Genomic DNA, 22,649 nt, shown 5'->3' with positions numbered 1-22,649 from the left:
ATGCTGCGGTCAAAGTCCCTCAAATCTCCCCTGATACTCAGTTTGAACTTCAGCAGGTTGTCTGACCCTCCCTAAATGCACTGACTTGCTGCCATGTAATTGGCTAATTAGACATTTGTGTTAAAACACAGTTGAATAAGCGTACCTAACAGACTTGCTGGTGAATGTCTGAAACTGAGAGGTAATAGTTAAGTCACGTTTATTCAGTCACTTTGATACAGTGTCATTTTCAATTGGTGGGGGGGGGAAAGTGTTGAAGAGTTTCCACAATATAACTAAATGACAATGTGATTACTTACTCATATAAAGTAGTAGTAAAAATGGACATGCTGTGTAAGATTAAAAACCATAAACCAAAACCACAGAACCAATTTACTTTTGTTCTTTATACCGTTTAAATTTACTGTGATTAACATCGTCCCGTTTAGGTATTATATATTTTTCAAGACCTTTTAGCGTGATTTGAAAGCAAACACATCCCTGCTATTTCTACTCCTCCATTATGCTGTACCTGCTGTGGAGATTTGAATGTTACATACTGTAAGACATTGAACTTATGATGAAAAGACACTTTGTCTGCATCAGCTACATATAAATGTAAACACGTGTAAAGATTGATGAATGAGAATAAATGGGAACCTGCCATATCACTTGTTACAGTTTCTCAGACTGCCTTGTACAGAAAGATTTGTTGAAGGTCAAAACCAAGACATGCTCTCAAAAATGGCAGATTACATCGCTCAACCAAACGGCCGTGAAGTAAGGCACTGATATATAGGTGAAGTGTAGTGAATGAGTGGTTAACTGAAAACTCAAGTTTCCTCCTTTTGCCTTGATTTTCTTTTCTTTCTTTTTTTTTTTTTACCTTTTTGTACATTTGTTCAGCTACGATCGTCACAGTGTAACAGAGATTTGGTGATGTTCGTAGTTTCAACTAATTACAAAAGTGTTAGAAAACAGATGAAAGGCCATAAATAGGCAGGTTATTTTTTCTGTCTCTGCTGGTGCTCAATGTACACCAAAACTATCGACTGGTGTTGTTGTTCACCCTGTTAATTGGGTGTCTCTCTTGCCTCTGTACCCTGAAAATGATCCCAGCACACATTAAAGAGGAACAGGCACTGTTGAGTCTATCAAATGCCTTTTTGAACTCGCTTTTAATAAGTGTGTGTCAGTGTGCACCACTTTCCAATACATTATACAATGCTTAGTGTCAGGCAGGGGGGCTATAATAAGAGAACAAGGTTCTTCTTTCATTAGTTATTGAACCCTCCTCGTATCAGAAGCACTCATTAGACATGGTGCAGACATATGCCACAACTGGGAGGCATATGAGGAGTCATTTGTAAAAGCCCAAAGGAGCTCTGCAATGTCATAGCCAGTTCATTTGTCTTCTTTGCCTCTCGCAAGATGTTTGGACACGTCGTTTGTGTCAAGCTTTCTGTTACTTTCTTTGGAAGGAAATGAACCTCAGAGGCTACCCGTGAACCTTGTGGGATACACAGTCTGTTTTTAATCAAGCAGCCTTGCTATCAGCCATCACATTCTGACCATGATGTTCTTATTAGGTTGACAGAAGCTGACTGATACAAGCTATCAGAGCAAACGCACATTTTCCTTGTTGCTGCCTTTTTTGCTTTGCTTCCACTTGTGCATCTTTATCAAAGAACACCTTTTTTGTTGTATGTGTTCCACTTCAGCTTTTCCTCATAAAACATTCAACACAGTCCAGAGAGAATGCTGTTTAGATAGATGCCTGCTATCCAATTTGTTAACTTGAGTTGCCTCTGAGTCAAATGTGTCTGCATTCAGTATTAAGAATGTCTGGTTTTGCAAACATTGGTTCCAGGCTCTAGGAATGCTAGAAGTGGGTTTGCTGTTGCTGAATACAAACTTGGCTATGCAAGAAGTGAGCTGCATTGAAACTATAAGGACACATGCATATGCTGGTGGTTGTTAAGCCATTTTTAAATAATTGCTAAATTGAACCAAGTAAATAATAAATGTACAAAAAATATTTAAGCATTCATGCTGTAATGTCATCCATCCACCTGCCATATTTTCAGGTCTATGCTGTATAATCAGCATTCTGACATTGGCTGTGTTTATTAATTTGTTTTAAAGGAAAACGTTCTTAACTTTCAGTAGTCTACTTCTTAGAATTGTCTTTCATTTTATTTCGACTTTAGGCAAAAACAGCCAACTTTTGCTTGAAAATTTCCTTTGATGTCTCAGATTTTCTTAAAAACCTACAGGGAATGCTTACACTTCATGGCCCCATAATAAAGTTTTTTATGGCTTTTCTTTCATGTAATTACTTGGTGGACACTCATATTAAACATGCGCAGCCATGCATGAGAGCACAGCGGTCTCATCCACTGGCTTCCCACATTAGCTTTTTGGGGGGGCTAGCCAATCAGAAGACAGTTAGCTTAACCTCCTAGGACCTGGCATCCACATATATGGACATCACATTTTGGGTTGTCTAGACCAAAATACAAAATTTTTGCTCTACAAGTGCCTGATATCCACTTACGAGGACATTATACTGCCACTGTTCTATCGAAATTTTAAAATGAATGTCCTTGAATGTGGATCTCATTTTTCTCCAAAACAAAAATCAGTAAAAAAAATGTTTTTACATTCATCAGGTCCCAATCAGCCCATATAGCAAAGATTTCAAGCATGCCATGAAAGAGTTCGGGTATTAGGAGGTTAAAGAAGGTAAGGTGGTGGCCTGAACGTGACAAGAGCTAAAATGGTTTGTTTCAGTTAACAAAATAAGAGGCTCCCCAATTTAAAGAGAATAAGATAAATATGGGTTTTTATATTAGCGGCTCTAATAGAATACAAATTTGGAGCTGGAATGTAGCATAATAGGTCAATAAGTTGTCAAGATGGGGTGTATGTGAATGTACTAGGTGTGCTGCACCAAACGCATGGGTATGTGTCGAACAGAAACTAATTTGGGGACATCCACATCATTCATCGGTGTCTGTTTCCTTCATGAACCTTTTTAAATACGTCAAAGTCACCTTGACACAGTGACCGGGTAAGTAGAGTGCTTGTAGGGGGGTTGGCAGCCAAAGAAGCCAAGCCTTTTTGCAGATCAGTAGTGAGAGTTCTGAAGAGCTTGCTGTGGGTCCATTCTATATCCCCAACCTCTCTCAGGATCATTTGCATCAATTTTTCATCAATTTTTGTGTGAATTCTTAAGATATGAAAAATGGGCTTGGGGCTAGGCTTTTGAAAATGCTTTTTAGCTTTTCTCTATGTTGATGTTCATGTTGAAAGGGAAGACTAACTATTTTCACTTTGACAGTATTATTCTACGCGTGCATGTGTGTGTATGTATGCATATATCATTCTTTTGTTTGTTTGATGTATAATATAATGCTAAGACACTGATCAAGTTATATAATTAGACCTGAATCCATGTAACCCTCCACTGTGTGTCCAATAAAACTAGATACACAACAAATGATGCAATTTTCTCTCAAGCATGAGATGACATTACAAAATCTGTTTCCAGCTGTTACCAGCTAAATGCCCTTTAAATTTTGAAGTTCTAGAATAAGAAAACTACACCCAAGGAAAGACATCTAGGGGAGCAAGGAATCACCCTGCTGGTAACTGGCATGCTTTTATTTGAAAGAAATGGAGCAGAAACCATCACAGAAGAAACAACAAAAACTCTATTTCCCTTAGGAGCATTCATGTTTTTACATACTTGGACCAACTTTGTGCTGTAGCTGGGGTTTTGGTACTGTCTGATCAATCACTAAACCCACACTTGAAAACTCAGTCACTCAATCCAAATGCATTCATTTCAGTATTTAACACCCATGAGTTATTTCCCCTATCCCATCAGGTCACACAGCAATGGGAAAAGTAGTTTTTCCCCTCTAGTGAGCTTCGGCTAATGAGTTCAGCTTAGCAGTAGGTGTGCAAGTTGGCTTCTTGGAACTCCCTGTATTGCTACCAGTAGGTGCTTCATGGAGTCACTGGATAGGATAAGATACAAACACTTTACCTTCATGCCCCTTAACCATTGAAAACTAGACAAATAGGAGGAAAATATCTATAGTTTGTGAATTTTTAAATTGAGTGTTGTACCTGGGGTAGCACAGTAGTGCAGTGGTTTGTACTGGTGCCTCACAGTGAGAAGGTCCTGGTTTTGATGTATTAGTGTGTCCAGGTTATACGATGGATGGATGGATGGATGGATGGAATGGAGGAAGGAGTTTGTGTACTTTGTGACTTTAAAAACTGGATCTCCAGAAAGGCACTGATTGCCTTTGGTCATGCTCCTAAAGTGACGTACCACCTTTATGCTTGAACAGTACGTACTATTCCACTGAAAACTGCTGTATGATTTCTGGGTCGAAGTCCGAGACCTAACTCTGAAAGATTCAAGATTCAAAGCTCCTATTTTTTTACCAATGATGACAATACACATGAAGGATGGGCAATTTTGTCATAGAAACGGATGTTTGCTGCACAAATTGACGTCAACATGGCCAGAACAGGGAGTAATTTAAAAACTAGCAGGAGCACTATCTTATGTTACCAACTGTAATGCAGGATATCTAGCTAACTAGGTAACAAAGTTTGAAGACTAGTAATTATTATCTTTTTTTTTTCTTTTTTTTTTTTTGTTACTGTGGTTATTTAAATTACTTTAACGGCTTCCTTATGAAAATCACTTCTAAATGTCCTGCAACTCCTGAAATATGGTCCATTGGAGAAAACTCTGAAGAATTAGAACGGGCCTTACAGACAGCCACTGATTCCTGAAAGATGGCAAGTACAAAGTGATACTAATTACAGGTTGCTAAACATACAAACAGTCTCGCAGGCAGCAGAATATTCTTCCTAAGATGCCAAGCAAGAGCAGATAGCTGCCAGGCTGCATAAAGAATGCCAGACAAATGGCAGATATCTAACACAAAGCAAAGCAATACAGGGACAGTCTGTCAGACCTCTAGATGAGAATTTACCCAGCAAGGCAGCCAGTACTATCAGACTCGTGGAATGGCTGCTTACAATGTTCTGCTACACAGTATAAAGATGTAATTTCTGCACAAGTCCAACACAGCACCTGTGTGCATCAAGGCATGTGTGATTTGGCTTACTGAAATCACTGTTTTACTGGAGAGCGGTTAAACTGAAAATAAAAAAAATCAAACTGTTAGAGAACATTTCAAGCACACACTGTAGTAGCCTCAAAAGTTTAAAAAAAAAAAAAAAAAAAAAAAAAGGTGTCCAAGTAAGTCATAGTCTCCCAAAATTGCCTTTAGTTAATGCATGCAAATCTGAATTTGAAAGAAATGTGATTGATAAATAAATCAAGTTTAAGCCCAGAATGTGGTTTCATTGATGATGACACTCCTGTCAGTGTCTCTGTCCCCTGTTAGACTATAAAAGGTTTTGAAATGCGTTAAACGAGCCACCTCATTTGTCCTTTTTGGTCTAACAAATGCACCCCATACATCGGGTTGTCTGGTGACACAGTTTGGGCATCACACTTCTCGTGGAATGAACTGTCAGCTTCTAAAATTTATTTGGTCTTATCTGCAGCTTACCTGTGATGTTGGTAAAACAGGGACTTAAATCTCTCTCCATGCCATCGTGACAAGTTGACATGTCACCTAATGCAAAATCTAGAAACACGGCCACTTATGGCTTCTTTTGGCTGGAAACTGAGTGTAAATACACACTGTAATACCGGGCACAGCTATGGCCAGCATGAGGGGCAAATAAGCTCTGATGAGGAGCAACTAAACATGATTTGTTTTGTTATTTTATTTTATTTTATTCTGGCAGTGTGCACTTGAAGGTAAAACAGAAACACCCATGACAGATTACTTTGTCTTACCCTACAAGCAGCAATATTAGGCTTTTACTCTATTAGTGCTCCCTAACCAGGTTTCACTGTCATGGCAGAGCTTTACTATGAGGACAGTGTAATATGCAATTTGCTTTTGTATTAACACCACAGACCAAGTGATAACTTCATTGAACTGCATAGATAAGTGGTGCATTGCATTGGTACAGAGATCTAACTTTCTCACCGTAATTGGACTTGATGATAAATGGCATTGTGGGTCCTAATGTGGCAGTATGGTTTCATCTTGGGCCTCTGGCTCTCACTGGCTATTATCTCCATCCCGTGAGGATACATTGTGTCTGAGCCTTTGTTGGCTCTGCGCAGTGGAGTGGAGGACCTAATCTATTTATCACAGGGTCTGCGTGACCACCCAGCCAGCCTGCTATATCGGATCATACCAGGCTCTCTTGTGCTCTTTCTCTAGGGATGGAGGAAGTACCGATGTAACATGCAGCTTCACACCTGTCAAACAGTGCTGGTGTTGGTCATCCCTGAGGAATGGAGCACAGAAGGGAATGCATTTAAATGTATTTTGTGTCATGGCTTTCTTGGCCAAAAGAAACTGGGATTTTGTGGGGTTTTTTGCCACAGAGGTGTAATCCTCAGGCTTTAGTGTTAGATAAATCTATAATACATTTTAAAGATAAAGCATTATTAAGGACACGAGCTGTCTAGTGTTTGTGTGAAATTTTTCAGTTTAAGATGTTATTGAAGTGTTGTTGAAGCATGAATCTGGGTCTTCTCGCTGCTTCACCAATTTTTTGACATGATGAAATTGCAAAAAATAAAAAGAATTGAAGGGCCCTTGGTGTGGTATTGAGACAGGGGGGGAAAACTCTGTGTCTGACCTTTGTAATTCAGGATACTGTCATTCAATAATACATTAACATTTTAATTGATGAAGGAAATCAGCCTTACTAGGAGCTTATGTGGTTCACTCTATTTAACTAGACAGTGAAATTCCCCCTATAACAGAGCAAAAATACTTTTGATGAGGTGAAACATTTGTCAGACAGGAGCGTCTTTCATGGTGGGCCTATACAGCTGCCAGTCGACTGGCACCATGAATACATATAGTTGAATTATTTCTGTTAACAAACCCTTTACATGCTGTATATTCTGAAGTGTAGCTCAGGAAGTAGAATCATATTTTACGTACTACAAAGACAGTCCGTGGATACAAATTTATCGCAAAAACAGAAACCTTCATTAGATTTATATTTATAAACACATAGTAGTCACAAACTATTAGAAACCGTTGTTGGAGTATGGAGAAGGTCTGGGCGTGGCCTAAGCAGAGGCAGCATTTAATCAGTGTAATGAATGTCATTCGTGTCTCATCCCTGGTGCTTTGCTGCTGCCTCCCAGTTTGGTATCCATGTATGCAGTGTTTCATTTGGTCCTCATTACACACACTGCATATAGACAACCAAATATTGAGTTTTTACTGATGTTTCCATGGCAACACACCTCTCAATGGAAAGAGTTGAGGTGTGTAGTGTACTTTGCCTTGAGAGGCTGTTAGAAATCGGATGACTCGCCCAGTCAGGAACGGGGAGACTGGGGCCATTTATGGAATCCACCTCCTCTGTCCTCCACCGACACAGTCCAGTCAACAGACACAGTGAGCATTTGCATGCTTTGTAGCACACCGTGGGCTACACTACAACCACAGTTAACGCTTTCAAATTCAAATAGTTTATTGGTTTCTTTTTTTTTTTTTGTACAGTCTTTGACCTCTTGTTTGTAGGACAATTGTAAAACAATGAAGATGAGGCCAAAGCGAGTAGAAGTGTAGGATTTATCTCATCCTCAAGAGAGGAAACTCCATTCCTTGCGCAGTGTTTGTTTACCCAAGTGTAGCGTGAAATCCTATCACTTCAAATACACAGAGATGGGCTTGGTAATATAAAACGCTTGCCCAGTGATCAAGTGAAAGCATGTGATGGAAATCAGAAAACTTAACCATACACTGTAAGCCACTGATTTGTAGTTTGACAACTGGTTATTTGAATTGGTTTTCTCCTCAATTTAGTCACTGTACTTAATGAAAACACCGTTCACTCTCATTTGCGCTCCATCTCCGACATAATATAAGTTTGGTTATCAATATGTGAATGTCCTGTAGGGGTGAAAATTAATCTCTGGTGCCTAAAGTGCACAGTGAGATGTGTGAATAATTCACAGCTTTTGCTTTGCCTGACCTTGAATGTGTGTGCTTGTGTGTGCGTGTGTGTGTGTGTTTTTCTAGCTGGGAAGTGTTGCGGTTCCTGCTGTCAAACCTGCGCTGGTGGATGGAGGAGTACCACTTTGACGGCTTCAGATTTGATGGTGTTACTTCCATGCTGTACCATCACCATGGCATCGGTAAGACTGGTTTGTGTGCACCTTATATTTCAGAGCTGTGTGGTGTGAGTAAAGCCTGTCATCCTGCTCTTGTTTATAACTCGCAGTGGAGTGTACACCACACACTCCCGAGTGTTAAAGATTAATTTGAGTTTTGTTGAGAGGTCTAACTTACCCTATCCATCATGAGGGAACTTTTTTTTTTTATCAAAGTGTTAATGTAAAGGCTTAATATAAAGGTGAAAGGTTAATAGAAAGGTCAAAAACGTCATCAAAACAATTTTTTTTTTTAATTTATTTATTATTTTTTTTACCAAATTATATTTAGAGAAATTTGGTCTGGTAAAACAAAAAGACTGTTGTCTGAATTAATATTTTAAATAAACGAAATTAAAATATACTTGGTGTAAAACGTAACCTGTATGCCGTCAAAAGTTGGGATAGGACCATTAGAAATGTTGTCATGGAGGTAAACAATACATTTTGCTTAGCAAATGTTAGACAACATTGGTGAACGATTTTCAGAAGTTGTCTGCATAGTGGATTTTAATGTGCTGAGTGCAAATAGGCCAATTAAAACATCTGATTAGCTACAATTTATAAAATGTGTAGTTTTATGTCTTCTCATCTGTATGTCATTGCTTCATGTGATAACATGTAACATTTCTTTATGTAACAATATATAGCAGGGTTATAAGATAAGAAAATCTTTATTCTATATTTGGGAATTTCCTATGTTATAACATTTGATGCAACAGCAACAGTTATAATGGTAGTATTAGCAACAAAGTAGCAATGACAGTAACTAAAGGTTAAAAAAAAAAAAAGGAAATAAATATGCAAAAATATATGTTTAACAACTGAATGTCTTTAGAAAATTGCCTGACAGAGCAGGTCTAGATGAGATGTTGTTTCATGGAAAAACCTCAATTCCATCACTTATCCACAATTTTATGACATGTAGATATATAAAGATGGAGGACGTTCAGGGGTTATGTGCCTTTCTCTGGTGTCATTTCTTAGTCGCAGTGCTTACAACAATTTATTTTCAAAGATTTCTAATTGTTACTTGTGGGATATTTTAATATACTTAAAAAAAAAAAACATGTAACATTACTTGGCAACAATACAGTTTTCCTGCTGCTAGAAATGTCAAATCCAAGATCAGAGTAGAGGGCAAAAGGTCAAATGGAGAGATGATAATATCTGAACTTTGACAACTGTGTCATACTTGATACAAATCCAGTTCAAACAAGCCTAATTATAGCAAAATTAGATTAATATTTTGAGCTGAGTCTGAAAATTAGCGCTTACCTTCATTTTTGCCAAAATTCAGGGGTCAGAATGTATTTTTGGTGTTAGAACTGCTCTGCTAGCATGCTCATGAAAACCAGAACCAACAAATAATTTTAAGTATCATTTTCAGTTTCTGCAACTCAAAATTAGTACAGTTTGACTACTTTTAATTTGGAAGAATTTTGAATGTACACTGTCTTGGATGCACTTGAATAATATTCAGTGATTAATACTGTCCACCTTTTAAAAATAAAACTTTAGTTCTCATTATGCCAACAAAACACATTTTTAAACATGCCAAAAAGTGAGATAAAGTGAGATCAAGAATATTCATCTGTATTTAATCTTAATAATAATTGCTCCAGAGTTTAAATCTCTGCACGTACCCTACAAGTTCTGGTAAGTGCTGCTCTTTAGTCTCTAGAGACATTTTTATTAGTTTCTTATCCAAAGGAGCCTTCGGCCTTCATTAAGATTACATTTATTTCACAATTTTAGGACATTTTAGAAATATGTCAAGAAGAAAAAGCAAAGCGGTAGCATCAGTTAAAAAAAAAAAATCTGTAGTTTGGGCGAAAACATGATGAGTGTTCACTGTGTGGGTGTTTACAGGCACAGGTTTCACAGGGGACTACAGTGAATACTTTGGCCTACAGGTAGATGAAGATTCTTTGGTTTACCTGATGCTTGCCAATCACATTCTTCATACCCTTTATCCTGACTGCATCACTGTTGCAGAGGTAAAAACCCACTGCCACACACACATCTTTGCATCCACTAACTTTGCAATGACACTGCCCAGAGCTGTTATTAATTAAAAGAACTTATTAGTTAGACATAGCTTACTTACGTATTCATTGCTGTAATTAAAAGGTAATGCAAAAGGAAATGGGGTGTCGCTCTTTCCCTTTTTTTGCCTGTGGTGTAGGAATTTCACCCCTTAACATGTGAATTGTAGGTATTGATAAAATCTTTGTTGAAATCTGTGCCCGCAAAGCAGAAATGTGATATTAAATAATAAGACTTTCCTATAGGATGTGTCAGGGATGCCAGCTCTCTGCAGAAAAGTGGAGGAGGGAGGACTTGGTTTTGATTACCGACTGGCAATGGCTGTCCCTGACAAGTGGATTCAGGTAAGGTGATTCTAAATTGATTGAATGTATTTTTATTTATATAGCACCAAATTACAACAACAGTCACCTTGGGGTGGTTTAAAGTGTAAGGAAAGACCCTACAATAGAGAAAAGTCCTGACAATCAGATGACCCCCTTAGAGCAAGCACATGTGGTTCCTTTAAATCTATCTTTTTGTGTCCCCCTTCTGTATATTTCCTCCCTGGCCACTTTAACAGGCAACGGGCTGATATAAAGTTAGAAAACCTACAAATCATAGAGAGAAGACAAAGCTGGACATATTGGGAAACATTTGCAGCTTTGAGAAACAGTTGATATGGTGCCAGTTGAGCTCAGTGGATGAGCAGGCGACTACATGCCGTATGGCCGGAGAGCAGCTGGCCCTTTCCTGCATGTCTTGCTCTTTCTCTCCCTGCTTTCCTGTCTATCTTCGCTGTCCCTATCCAATAAAGCCTTAAAAAATGGTTGATTTTGTGCACTGTTGCGCTTTTATGTATTATAGACAAGGAGAGTTGATGCACCTAAAATGACAAAAAAAATTCCCCCCAAAAAACTTGTGATATAGAAAAAATGTGAACAGCATCCAGTGCAAATGTTTAAACTCAGCATTCAAGGCAGCATTTCAAATGTTGAAATTACAAACATTTATTTTTTTTAAAAGCCTTCTACTGTGTATTCATTTTAAATTTAATAGCAGAAATAGCTGTATAATTCAGAAAGTTGCTTGTAAGACTGTAAAGGTTGTGTGCTCAAAAGTACACACATACATATACACACCTGTTGGAGCTTCTCACGACTAATTAGGTTAATTAGGAACAGGTCATTAACATGATTGGGTGTAAGAAGAACATCCCACAGAGCCAGGGTTTCTCAGTTTAAAAAAAAAAAAGCGTGAAGAAGGGTTTACTATTCAGTGAAAAACTGTGTAGGCAAAATAGTTTAATTTAAGAACAAAAAAGAAAGAATTTCTGGATTTCGTCATTTATGGTACACAATATCATTAAAAGATTAAGAGAGTAAACATGAATCTCTGTACTCGAGGGATAAGGCTGACAACCAATAATGAATGACTGTGATCTTCAAGGCCTCAGGCAGCACTGCATTAAAACATGATCCTGTTGTGGAAATTACTGCGTGGGCTTAAGAACACTTCTGAAAACAGTTGTCAGCAAACGCAGTTTGTCCCTACATCCACGTATATAATGATTAAAATTATACCAAAAGAAAAAAAAACACATTAACAAGACCCACAAAGAATGCCTTCTCTGGTTACTGTCCTAATGTATGATTGACTGAGACACAGTGGAACGCCACACTAGCTCTGATGACTTAAAATTTTAAATTATTTTTGGATGTCATGGACACCAGAGCCTCAGGGGAAGGGGAAAGAAAAGGACCATGGCTTGTTGAGAGCAGATAGTTGGAAAACAAGCATTGGTGATGGTATAGCAATTAAGTGAACAAGGCACGGTTACTTTGCACATCTCTCATAAGGCACCATCAGTGTTGACCGATATACAGTCGAACCTCGCCTACTCGCAGTCAAGTATTTGCTGATTTATTTTTTTTTCGATTTTTCTTTCACACAGCATATCTGAACTATTCCCTAATTATTTTCATTAGTATGATAGTTTAAAATATATATTTAGTGTTTGAACTATTAAAATAGGTAGGTTTTTTTTTTGTGCTCTTTTTAAGGAAAAAGCCTTATTTATTTCAAAGTATTACAATTATTATTACAATAGAAATTATATTATATAAAAAATGTATATGTTGTCTTTTTTTCGCTTCCCATTAAATACTATTTTAAATTGTTTGCTTATAATTTCCTTACAGCTTATTTACATTTTACATAGCATCCTAACTTTTCTGGAGAAATGATTGTAGTAGCTGATTTCTAAAATATAAGAACCACTGTCACTGGCTAAATCCTCTCAGTGTTTACAGTAAAGCCTAAAGCCTGTGCATTATAAATACCTTCATGATAAAGGTGGCTTTGATGTTTGTAAGGGTTTGTTTTGGTAACTCTTTCTCAAGATGGGCAACAGTCACTAAATCAACCCAGGACTGTAAGGCCTAAGGAGGATTAACGTGAGAATGAAATGTATGTTTTCATATTTCTGGTATTCTTTCTGTTATATAAAAAAAACAAACAGATAACATTGAACCTAATTCTGAAATCTTTTTTTATACATAGGTTTTAAGGGTATTCAAACTGAAAAAGTTTTTTGTTGTTGCTTTTTCTAAAGCAGTGCAACCCTTTTTATTTTTTCCCCCTTCTTAATCCTACCCACTGTGCAAGTGGGAAGGTCAGTATTTATCCATCCAAACACTGAGCTATGAATAAATGATGGAAGCGACACAATTGTTATTGAAAAAGAAAAGCTTTTGACTTATTCATTCATAATGACCTTTTTCTTAGATCAGTAATTTTTTAAGAGTCCTTTGCATGGATGTGTGCATATTTTTTTTTTTTTTTTTTTTTTTTTTTCCGTGAATGAGAAGAAAAATGAGATGTGAAGGTCATCTAGTCACTGATCTTGGCGGAAATTTCTTCTGTGATGTTTTTTTTTTTGTTTTTTTTTCTTAAGTGAGGCTTTAAATAGGCTGGCAGTCACCTTTACATTTCACATTATTCATTATTCACTCTGAATGTCTGTCCTTGACGTAGCTTATGATATCAAAGCAAGGGTTATTTTTCTGTCTGTATTCAGTGCTGTTTTGATTTTTCCCAAACGATTATACAAGCTTAATAGTTAAAGAGTGCCACAAGAAAGGGTTCAGCTAGAAGGTTTATCACCCATCGCTGACTGTCAGGGTAGGTAGGCTGAATAAGAGGACGCTTATTGTCATCTATAACCAAAGACAGCTGTGAAGATGTGCAAAAAATGCTTTTTTTAATTCCAACAGTGGCATTCAAATGACACTATGCAGGAAGTGATTGTTTGTAGTGTCTAAATCTGGACATTTATATTTTCCTCAGGTGGATCTCTGCCATTCAGGTTTCAATTGATTTTTATATTTTGCAGTGTAATTTAAGATGATCTATTTATTATTAAAGAAATTAAAAATAAAATGGGTCTTACAGAAATCTTTCTTTTTATAGTACATTTTCTTTAGTTATATATAGCAGCGGACCCCAACCCCCGGGCCGCGTGGTTTTCAGGGTTTTTATCTGTTTTTAGTGTTTATTTTTTTTTAAATCATTTCTTATCGTTAATTCTGTTTCCCTGGGTCTTTTCCCGTGTGTTGTGAATAAATCGTCTATTTTTTTTGGTACCGGTACTGGTTTTATTTTTGTTTATTTTGTTAACCGCAAGACCTTAGAGGCCGGTCCGTGAAAATATTGTCGGACATAAACTGGTCCGTGGCACAAAAAAGGTTGGGGACGGCTGATATACCGTAGATATCTTTAGCTATATACTCATTGTAGAGTTTTAATATATTGGTCTACCATGAAAGCTCTGTGTTTAAAGATAAAATGTGAAATGGATGAGTTGGAGGTCGAAATGAGAAGCAGTTATTTTTTCTTGATTATTAATTGCTTTGTGGTCGTGTCTTTTATTTCAATGCAATCCCACTACTAGAATAGAATTCATCAAAGATGTTAATTTCTGTTTACCTTTTTATTTATCCACGTTTTCTGTTTTATTTTTCATTATGACAAATATTGCACCAGATGATCATTGTTAGAGTTTGGTATCTCTGCTACACATATCTTCACTCACCACATATATGATACACACACAAAATTGAGAAGAATATGCAGGTGGATGCTGGGGTGATGGCAGGGTTGAATCAGCAGGAAGTGATACAGGGCTGCAGCATCACTGAGATGTCAGAGGGAGAGAGAAGGAATTTGCAGCATAGGCAACCAAATTGGGTAAGTTTGTTTGGTGTATGACATGAACAAAACCAGGCATGTTACATGTGTATGATACAGCAGAGCCTGAGCTGTCTGGGAGAACTAGCTTGCAGGCTTTGGTCTATTTTTGTTTATGCTGCATTGAGAAAAGCCTATACCCTTTGTTTTACAAAAAAAAGGAAAAAAGTCTTCATGTTGACTGAAGAGGTTTTACTTTTGTGAAATGTTTTTGGTGAAGCCCACCATCAGTTATCCAATACAGCATGACGCACAGCTCTTTGCTCAGGGAAGGAAGCTCAAACAAAAAGCATGCAGAGAAAAACCTGCTGGAGGAAAGGCATTCATTAGCTTCCTGTCTGGCAGATGACGCTACAAAAGGAGCTGCGTTGTACTGTATGTCTATAGGTATTGGTCAACAGGACTTATGTACTGTATATATTTAGTATGCTAATACTCCTGATAAGTACACAACCAGTAACTCGAATTTTTTACTTAACGAAAGCAGCTTCATGGGTGCTTCCAATAACTCTTCATTATGGGCATAACTGATAACAGTATCACAGTGTTGGGTGTTAACGACGTGTTATCATACAACACTGCTTCAGACTGGATGGAAAATTCTGGGCACCAAATATTCTCATTTCTTCCACAACAACTGCTGAAGCACCCTTTAGTTTGGCACTCCAGCCCAAACTGCCACTGTGAAAGTGCTTGATGGCCCACACTGGAAAAACATTGTTTATATTTGTTCAGCCATCAGGTATGGAAGTCCATAACTATATAATATTGAAGCCAAGTAGCAGAAAGCACATACCCGCCCCACCATCCACCCAGAGACAAAATAAGGTTATTATGGATTTTATTAAATAATTTTCTTTTTTTAGTTTTTTTAGCCGCAGTTGGTGACAGCACCAGCATCCCAATGAACATGGACAGGTTCAAACAGCTATTTCTGCTTTGGAGGTGTGTGTGTGTGTGTGTGTGTGTGTGTGTGTGTGTGTGTGTGTGTGTGTGTGTGTGTGTGTGTGTGTGTGTGTGTGTGTGTGTGTCAGTCATCTGGAGGACTTGGATAACTTTACAGTACTTGGAACCAGCACGCAACTTCTAATTTATTTTCTTGACCCCATTTGTGCTTGATGACAGAATGTGTTTTGATGAAATTAGCAATTATTACTTTAGAAAGTACAGTTGCAGTGAGTTTTCTCTGGGGATGTGTCTGTCTGTCGGGTTCAGCCAGTAGATGAACGTAGACTGTTTTTTTAAAAGTAATGTTTTATTTTTTTTACGGGTGCACTTGAGCATTTTCAGAGAAAGTAGAGGCTTTTTTTTTTTTTCCATTTGAGGAAAATGTCTGTATGCAGAATGCCTAAAGAGGTTGTCTGATTTAAAATTCATGTAAAACTGTGCCTTTTTAAATGTATCCGCTAGCCCACACTAGAAGTTTTATTTACTCATATTTTGGTGAGAAAAAGCAAAATATAAAGAGTCTGACCTCGGCACCGCATGCATCCTCTTGCTCTATGGTTTCTTGTGTTTCTCAGTGGGGGAAGTCAACGCATCGTTAATCAAGTCTGTCTCTCACAGCAGTGGGTTTTACTCAGTAGTAGGGATGTGGAGGTAGAGGAGAGGGGAAGAGGGAGAGAGAGAGAGATCGTCCCAGACTTGACCTTCCTCTGTGATACTTGCAATAGGCGTGAAGCAGGCAGTGCTGTACCACCGAGGTTTCACAGGATTATCCTCAGGATGCCTCTGGAGAGGTTCTTGCTGCTTTTACTTTCCAAACAATATTGCTGGCAATGCAATATTTGTTTAGATTCTTCTCCTGGTTGCAATTTTCAATTAAATTTGTTCCCTCCCTCAGGAGACTTGAAGCTGGAGGAGAGCAAGTGAGCAACGGATTTTTTTTATTTTTTGTATTTCTGTGCAGGGAAGCATTCATATGAACATGCCTTGGTATAGTCAGTGGAGTGCACTCAGGGCTAGCCTTGCCTCTTCTCACAGAGTGTCAATTAGGGAGGGATTTGAATGGACTGAAGTGGAGCCTCCAGTGAGGTGTGTGTTGCAGAGAAGGAAGACGTGAAGCGCGGAGGGCAGGCATTCAGACAGACGGAGAGAGACAGACAGGCAGGAAGAAAGAGAGGGAAAGGGAGACAAAGACGCAGAGCAACAGAACCGTGAGCTTATTTATAGATTCACATGTGTGCACGGATGAATTTCTCTCAGTTCCTTGGCTGGGACCTCACGCTGTGTTTCGTCCTCAGCATGACTGATTGATATGACTCATTTACTTGGCTGCACAAGGCTGTTAGGACCAACAGACTGTGAAAAATTAAGATATCCTAATGAGAGGACCAGATAAGGCGCGCAGCACAAGTTTGGATGATTCGATCTGATTATCACCATAAAATGCTGTCACTCCTAATGGATAATGTTACAAAAGCCCTTTAATTTAACAAGCACCCTTCCCTCCAGCTACAGTGGATTGAGATGTAATTGAAACAATTAGAGGCGACAGAGGTAGAGGGCTCCATGGTTGCAGCTCGGATAAAAGAAGGTGACACGGAGAATTCTCCAGCAGCCCTCTGCTTCTCTCAGCTGTTCAACTCGAATGACCTCTGAGTCAATTGTTCCAATTCTTGTTTCTGTTCCTCCATTTATTTTAATTGAATGAAAATATCAGTCCGCACACCTCTGTCCTTATTAGTTTCAGGGGGAAAATCTATTTCTAGACCACATACTTTGCTCTGCCCATCATAGCAGAAACACTTTCAATTACAATGACTTAATAAAATTCAGGCTGCCAGAAAGCAAAGATGTTGTTCAGCCTGTTTATGTAAACATGTCAGCGATTTCTTTGCCAGCCTTAAAAGGGCGCCTACTCTGTCTGACCCCCTCTGCCAGTGTCACACTCTGCTTGCCTGCTTTAATGACAGCACCATTTCAGGTTCGTCCTGCTTTATTTTATTAGCTAATTGCACTCTGAGGCCACCCTTGTGTGGTGTTAACTGGCGGTGCAGGATTTCTTTAGCGAGGGCTTTTGCAGGAAAACTGTGAGGTGAGCTAACAAGTGTTTTTCAGCTGAGAGAAGCCTGCCGATGTGGGCAGAAAAGTTCATTAATTTTCAAAACAGGGAACATATAAAGATGGGATGAAATTAGCTTGATCTACTGGATTGAGAACTGCACACCTTTGGTCCCTTTTCACCTCTGGGGGCGGCACTGTATGTGCAAAGAGAGGATGTGCTCATAGCAACGCAAACTCAAACACACTTTCAGCAAATGTGATTGCAGAGAGAGCAGAGGCAGGATGCTCAGGCCAGCCACAAAATGTAAAACAAGAGCTTTAGACTCACATTCCCCACCAAGTCCTTGCCAGCACTATGTGATGGTGGAAGAGAGCCTCTTGAATCAGTCACAGCATGTCTGTGACAGTGAGATGACCTCATCCTGCGCTGCAAGATTTTTTTTTTTTTAATTTTATTTTTGGCTCTGCCTAATTAATCTGGGCACTCTGGTTGGCTCCTGACAGCAGGCTTGTAAAGTAAGATTTGTGCACTGCTCATTATCATTGATGAAGTGGAGTGTCAGTGGTGCCAGGAAGCTCGGCTGGTCGGGGCTGATGTGGGTGAGCTGGTGGTAGAGAAGTCGTCAACCCATTCACTTCTGTCTCTGCTCCGACAGTCCCACTCCCAGATTAATTGCTCCCAGACCACTTTTGTGGTTGAATTGAATTGTAATGATTCATAAGGAAGTGTAAAATGTCTGATTGTACGTGGATGTGGAGGCAACTAGGATGATCTCTGGGGCATATCCTGTAGATTCGGTTCTCTAGCTGTGATACTCGAGCTGGAGGTGAACAAAAAGATGCCAATCTTTTAGATTTTCATTTAGCTGATGTTTAATGTGTAATTTATAGTCGAATTTATCTGCATGTTGTGTTATTAGACCAAACCGTCCTCCCTAACAAGACACTTTGAATTAAATTAACGGTTTGTATGTAATGATTTTTTTTTTTTTACTCACCTCAACATGTGATATGTTTTTCTTAGGTTGACTTCCACTTGTCCCTGAAATGACTGTTTGCCTTACAATTATTATTACCGTTATGTTTTCCATTATAAAGCCTTTTTTTTGTGTGACATTATTTTACAAATAGAACTGGGATTAAAAAAAACAAGAAAAACTTACTTACTTTGATTCTAAATGTTACCTTTTAAATATTATGACGGAAGTTGTTCTCTTTTCTGCCTAAATATTCAAGACCAAAGAGTACCGTAGTTTTCAGACTATAAGGAGCATTAAGTGAAACATAACAGTCAGATAAGTCGAACTTTTTATTCAACTCATTCTCAACAACTCTCAACATTGTTGTAAGCAGGGTTTTATTAGTTTTGCAATTTTCATTAGTTTTTATTTTTATTTAATTTTGACTTCAGATTTTCAATTTTATATCAGTTTTAATTAGTTTTTACCAATTGTTTGCTAGTTTAGTTTGGTTTTTATTTTTTTGAAAATCCTTAGTTTCAGTTTAGTTTTAGTTGTGTTTGCAATAATTAAGTGTAACAAAATCCCAGTTTCATCATATCAGTCATTCTCTTCTGCTTATCCTTGGGTATGTTGCTATTCCAGCTACCATACCCTGCACCCTGGACAGGTCGCCTGTCTGTCGCAGGGCTAACACGGAGAGACAGACAACTCACATTCCCACCTATGGGTTCTTTAAATAAATAAATAAATAAAGGCAGATGAACAACCATTGATACCAGGCAACTATAAAATGTATATCTTGGCCCCAATGAGACTATTAACTCTTGCAGCACCGCGTGTTCGTAATTTTGGTTCAAGTGAATTGATAAACTTTTTGAAGGCAATTGACTCACACAGTTATGTAGATATCCCAGTCCTGTTGTCTCGGGATGCATCACGCTGCCTTGCCTGGGGTTAGCGTCTGTTTTCTGGGGATGAGGGTTGAGTGTGCTCCCTTACCTTCTCAAGGTAAGCTAGGTTAGCCTTCTTGTGTGAGCTTTTCAAGTGCACTTTAAGGTTTGTGGGATTTTCTTGCCTTTAGAAATGTCCCTCATAATTTGTCTCTTTCCACTACAAGACACTTGCTTTATCCAAAACACAGTCATATTCATAGTAATCCCAAATTGGACTCTGGCGCTTTCTCCCGACTTTTCCTGACATGATTCTGCGCGTGGACGGAGCAGCAACACAGACGACTCGACTAACGTACTGCCACCTGCTGGCATAATGAGACAGCAAGAAATAAATCTGGAAACTAAACTTCATTTTCACCCTTGACTATTGTATGACACACACACATCAATGAAAACTAAACACATTTTTGCTATAAATTCAGTTAATTTTAGTTAGTTTTGTGAAAATTCATTACAGTTTTAGTTAGTTTTCCTTATTTTGTTTTTATTTTTATTTCCGTTAACGAAAATGTTTTTCACTTCTAGTTTTCGTTAACGATAATAACCTTGGTTGTAACACAAAAAAAAGAGAGAACATTACACTGACTTTTTCAGTTCATTCCTCTTCCACAAATCCATCAAATTCTTCATCTTCAGTATCTGAGTTTAACAGTTGGGCGATTTCGGCATCACGCATGCCCGGATCCCTCTTGTCATTATCCGAGTAAGTCTCGTTGCTGTTACTTAGCTGTTCAACGATGATTCCGGCCTTCGTGAAAGCTCGGACGACACTTGAGACTGATACCGTAGCCCAGGCATCCACGATCCAATGGCAGATAGTGGCTTAACTTGCCTGCTTTGTAAGCATGTCTCTTAACAGGTGCCATTTTGGGGTCCTTTTACACACACCATAATATTATGTTGAAGCACAGTACGTATTACTCCGCGAGGCTCCTGACTACGGTAGCCATAATGCTCCGACAATCCATCAAGCGGTGCGGGTTCATAGCTTACCAAAGTCGTACTAAAACATTTTTAATGCATAAGGCGCACCGGATTATAAGGTCCAATTTTTGAGAAAATCAAAGGATTTTTAAGTGCGCCTTATAGTCCGAAAAATACAGTAGTTTAAGAGTCAAAAGTACTAAACAGAAACTCTAAATAAACTACTAATAACTAATTTGTTTTGTCATCTTTAATATACATTGATCAGTGGGAAGCTTAGGTGGTAAAAATATTAGATATTGTTTGTAACTGTAAGTGACTTTTAGACGTGCTATTTGCTCAGTTTTGCGGCTGACCTGAATCCAGAGAGTAGTGGACAAGGCTTAGCTCGAGGATCAAGGCAAGCCACAAGCAGTTAAAACATCTGAGAATTTGTAGTACATGTAGATAATAAGCACCTCACTGAGGTTTTCTGGTAGCACTGGCAATGACTAATATGGCCACACAAGGCTAAGGTGAGGAGAAGTGAATGTGAACAGATGGTGATATATATAGAGCGGGATAGCCTCTATTTAGGTGGACCGGCCAGTTCATCTCAGACATATTGATCGGCACAATTTACTCTCTTTACTCAGAGGATTATGGCTCTGTAGAGTAATATAAAGGTTTCCTGACATGTCAATCAGCTGTCACTGCCAATTCCACAGAGCAGACCTCAGCCTGTCACTGAAATGGGTTTTCCAACTCCCCCACCAGTCAGACAGGCTGTATGTCTATTGCCAAGGGTTCTTGGAGGGCACTTTTAGAAATGATAATGTTACTGTAGCTTTCTAGCATTTCTTATTTATTAAACCCACTCTCTGCCAACTGCAGTACATATAATTATTTCTGCTCTACTATTATTTGTTAATGGAATGGCAATTACAGCCAGTTAGTATGACTGTATAGCAACATTCTGTGGGAGGATAGGCTTTGGGTGCACGTTTTGGTGACCTCCGTGTTTGCTTCTGACCTCTGTAAATGACTCCTTTGGCAGAAAGTGTGCATGTAGGCAGGCCAGCAGAGGGGCATTGATTCCATGTTTGGATTTATTGTTGAATCCCTCCGTTTGGATGAGAGGCTCTGACCTTGCCCATCTCAGGTGGAGAGAGCTGATGCCTTACTACCCATGGGCTGTAGTGAAGTTATTAAAAACTCCATTACCACCATTCAAAGATAGACATAACTCACAGTGCGGATATAGAGATGTCAAAACAGAGATTGATCTGAGAGAGAAGTGTAACCCAGAGAAAACTCAGGAAAGGAAGAAAGACTGAACTGAAACACTGAGCTTTAGGCATCAGTCAGGGCCAGAACAGCTCTCTCAGCTACACATCTATCACACCCTTTTTCAATAACCCGTCTCTGTCACTGTTTAGATCCTGAAGGAGTTAAAGGATGAGGACTGGAACATAGGCAATATCGTCCATACACTGACCAACAGGCGATACGGAGAGAAGTGCATAGCTTATGCCGAAAGTCACGATCAGGTAAACTTTTCTACAAACGTCTTGTGTTGTGCCAGTGAAGTCTGCATTAGTTCAGCGTGAACGTATGAATAATGAAACACGGACTGCCTTTGCAGGCTCTGGTTGGCGATAAGAGCCTGGCCTTCTGGCTGATGGACAAGGAGATGTACACCAACATGAGCTCCCTGATCCCCATGACAGCCATCATAGACCGTGGCATGCAGCTGCATAAGATGATCCGCCTCATCACTCATGGCCTGGGTGGAGAAGGCTACCTCAACTTCATGGGTGAGTCACCATGCTAATCCATAAAATCTAACATTTCATGGATTTTATATGCCAGATTTATATTTTAAGCAGGCTTTAAGAAATATTGCATTGAACTTGTTATCTTTAACAAGATTCTTTTTCGTGTCATGTAGTATAGTTCTGTTATTTTTATTGTACTTTTTTTTATAACAATCATAGCAAATTCAAACCTTTAAAATCTTCAAATATTCCTTGCCGTTTATTCAAACATGACAGCTTAAAGATTTCTAATATGCTTTGCAGGTCATATGAGAGTGAGTTTGCATAACTAAATACAATATGTATGTCATATAAATTCTCATTTTTACATAAGATAAAATAAAACAGACTACATGACATCTTGCTATTTGATTAGGCAATATTGTTAGATAATCATACCACATAACAACATGGTTCAGCTAACATTGAAATGCTGAACAGTCAAGAGGTGATGAAGGTC

The 22,649-nt window shown here is 38.6% G+C and overlaps 1 protein-coding gene across 1 annotated transcript in view; it reads left to right on the top strand.

The window, feature by feature from the left end:
• The window catches only part of gbe1b (glucan (1,4-alpha-), branching enzyme 1b), a 93,956-nt gene that overhangs the window by 27,668 nt on the left and 43,639 nt on the right, over positions 1-22,649 (top strand). The window contains exons 8-12 of the mRNA XM_040037872.1: positions 8,142-8,257; positions 10,145-10,272; positions 10,567-10,665; positions 21,812-21,922; positions 22,018-22,189. Of these exons, the coding sequence (XP_039893806.1) occupies positions 8,142-8,257; positions 10,145-10,272; positions 10,567-10,665; positions 21,812-21,922; positions 22,018-22,189 (626 nt within the window). The remainder of the gene's footprint in view (positions 1-8,141; positions 8,258-10,144; positions 10,273-10,566; positions 10,666-21,811; positions 21,923-22,017; positions 22,190-22,649) is intronic.

Source organism: Simochromis diagramma, unplaced genomic scaffold, assembly GCF_900408965.1.
Source record: "Simochromis diagramma unplaced genomic scaffold, fSimDia1.1 OVJJ01000463.1, whole genome shotgun sequence".
Lineage (NCBI taxonomy): Eukaryota > Metazoa > Chordata > Actinopteri > Cichliformes > Cichlidae > Simochromis > Simochromis diagramma.
The sequence above is the reverse complement of the archived record's forward strand: the minus strand, read 5'-3'. Positions and strand labels throughout refer to the sequence as shown.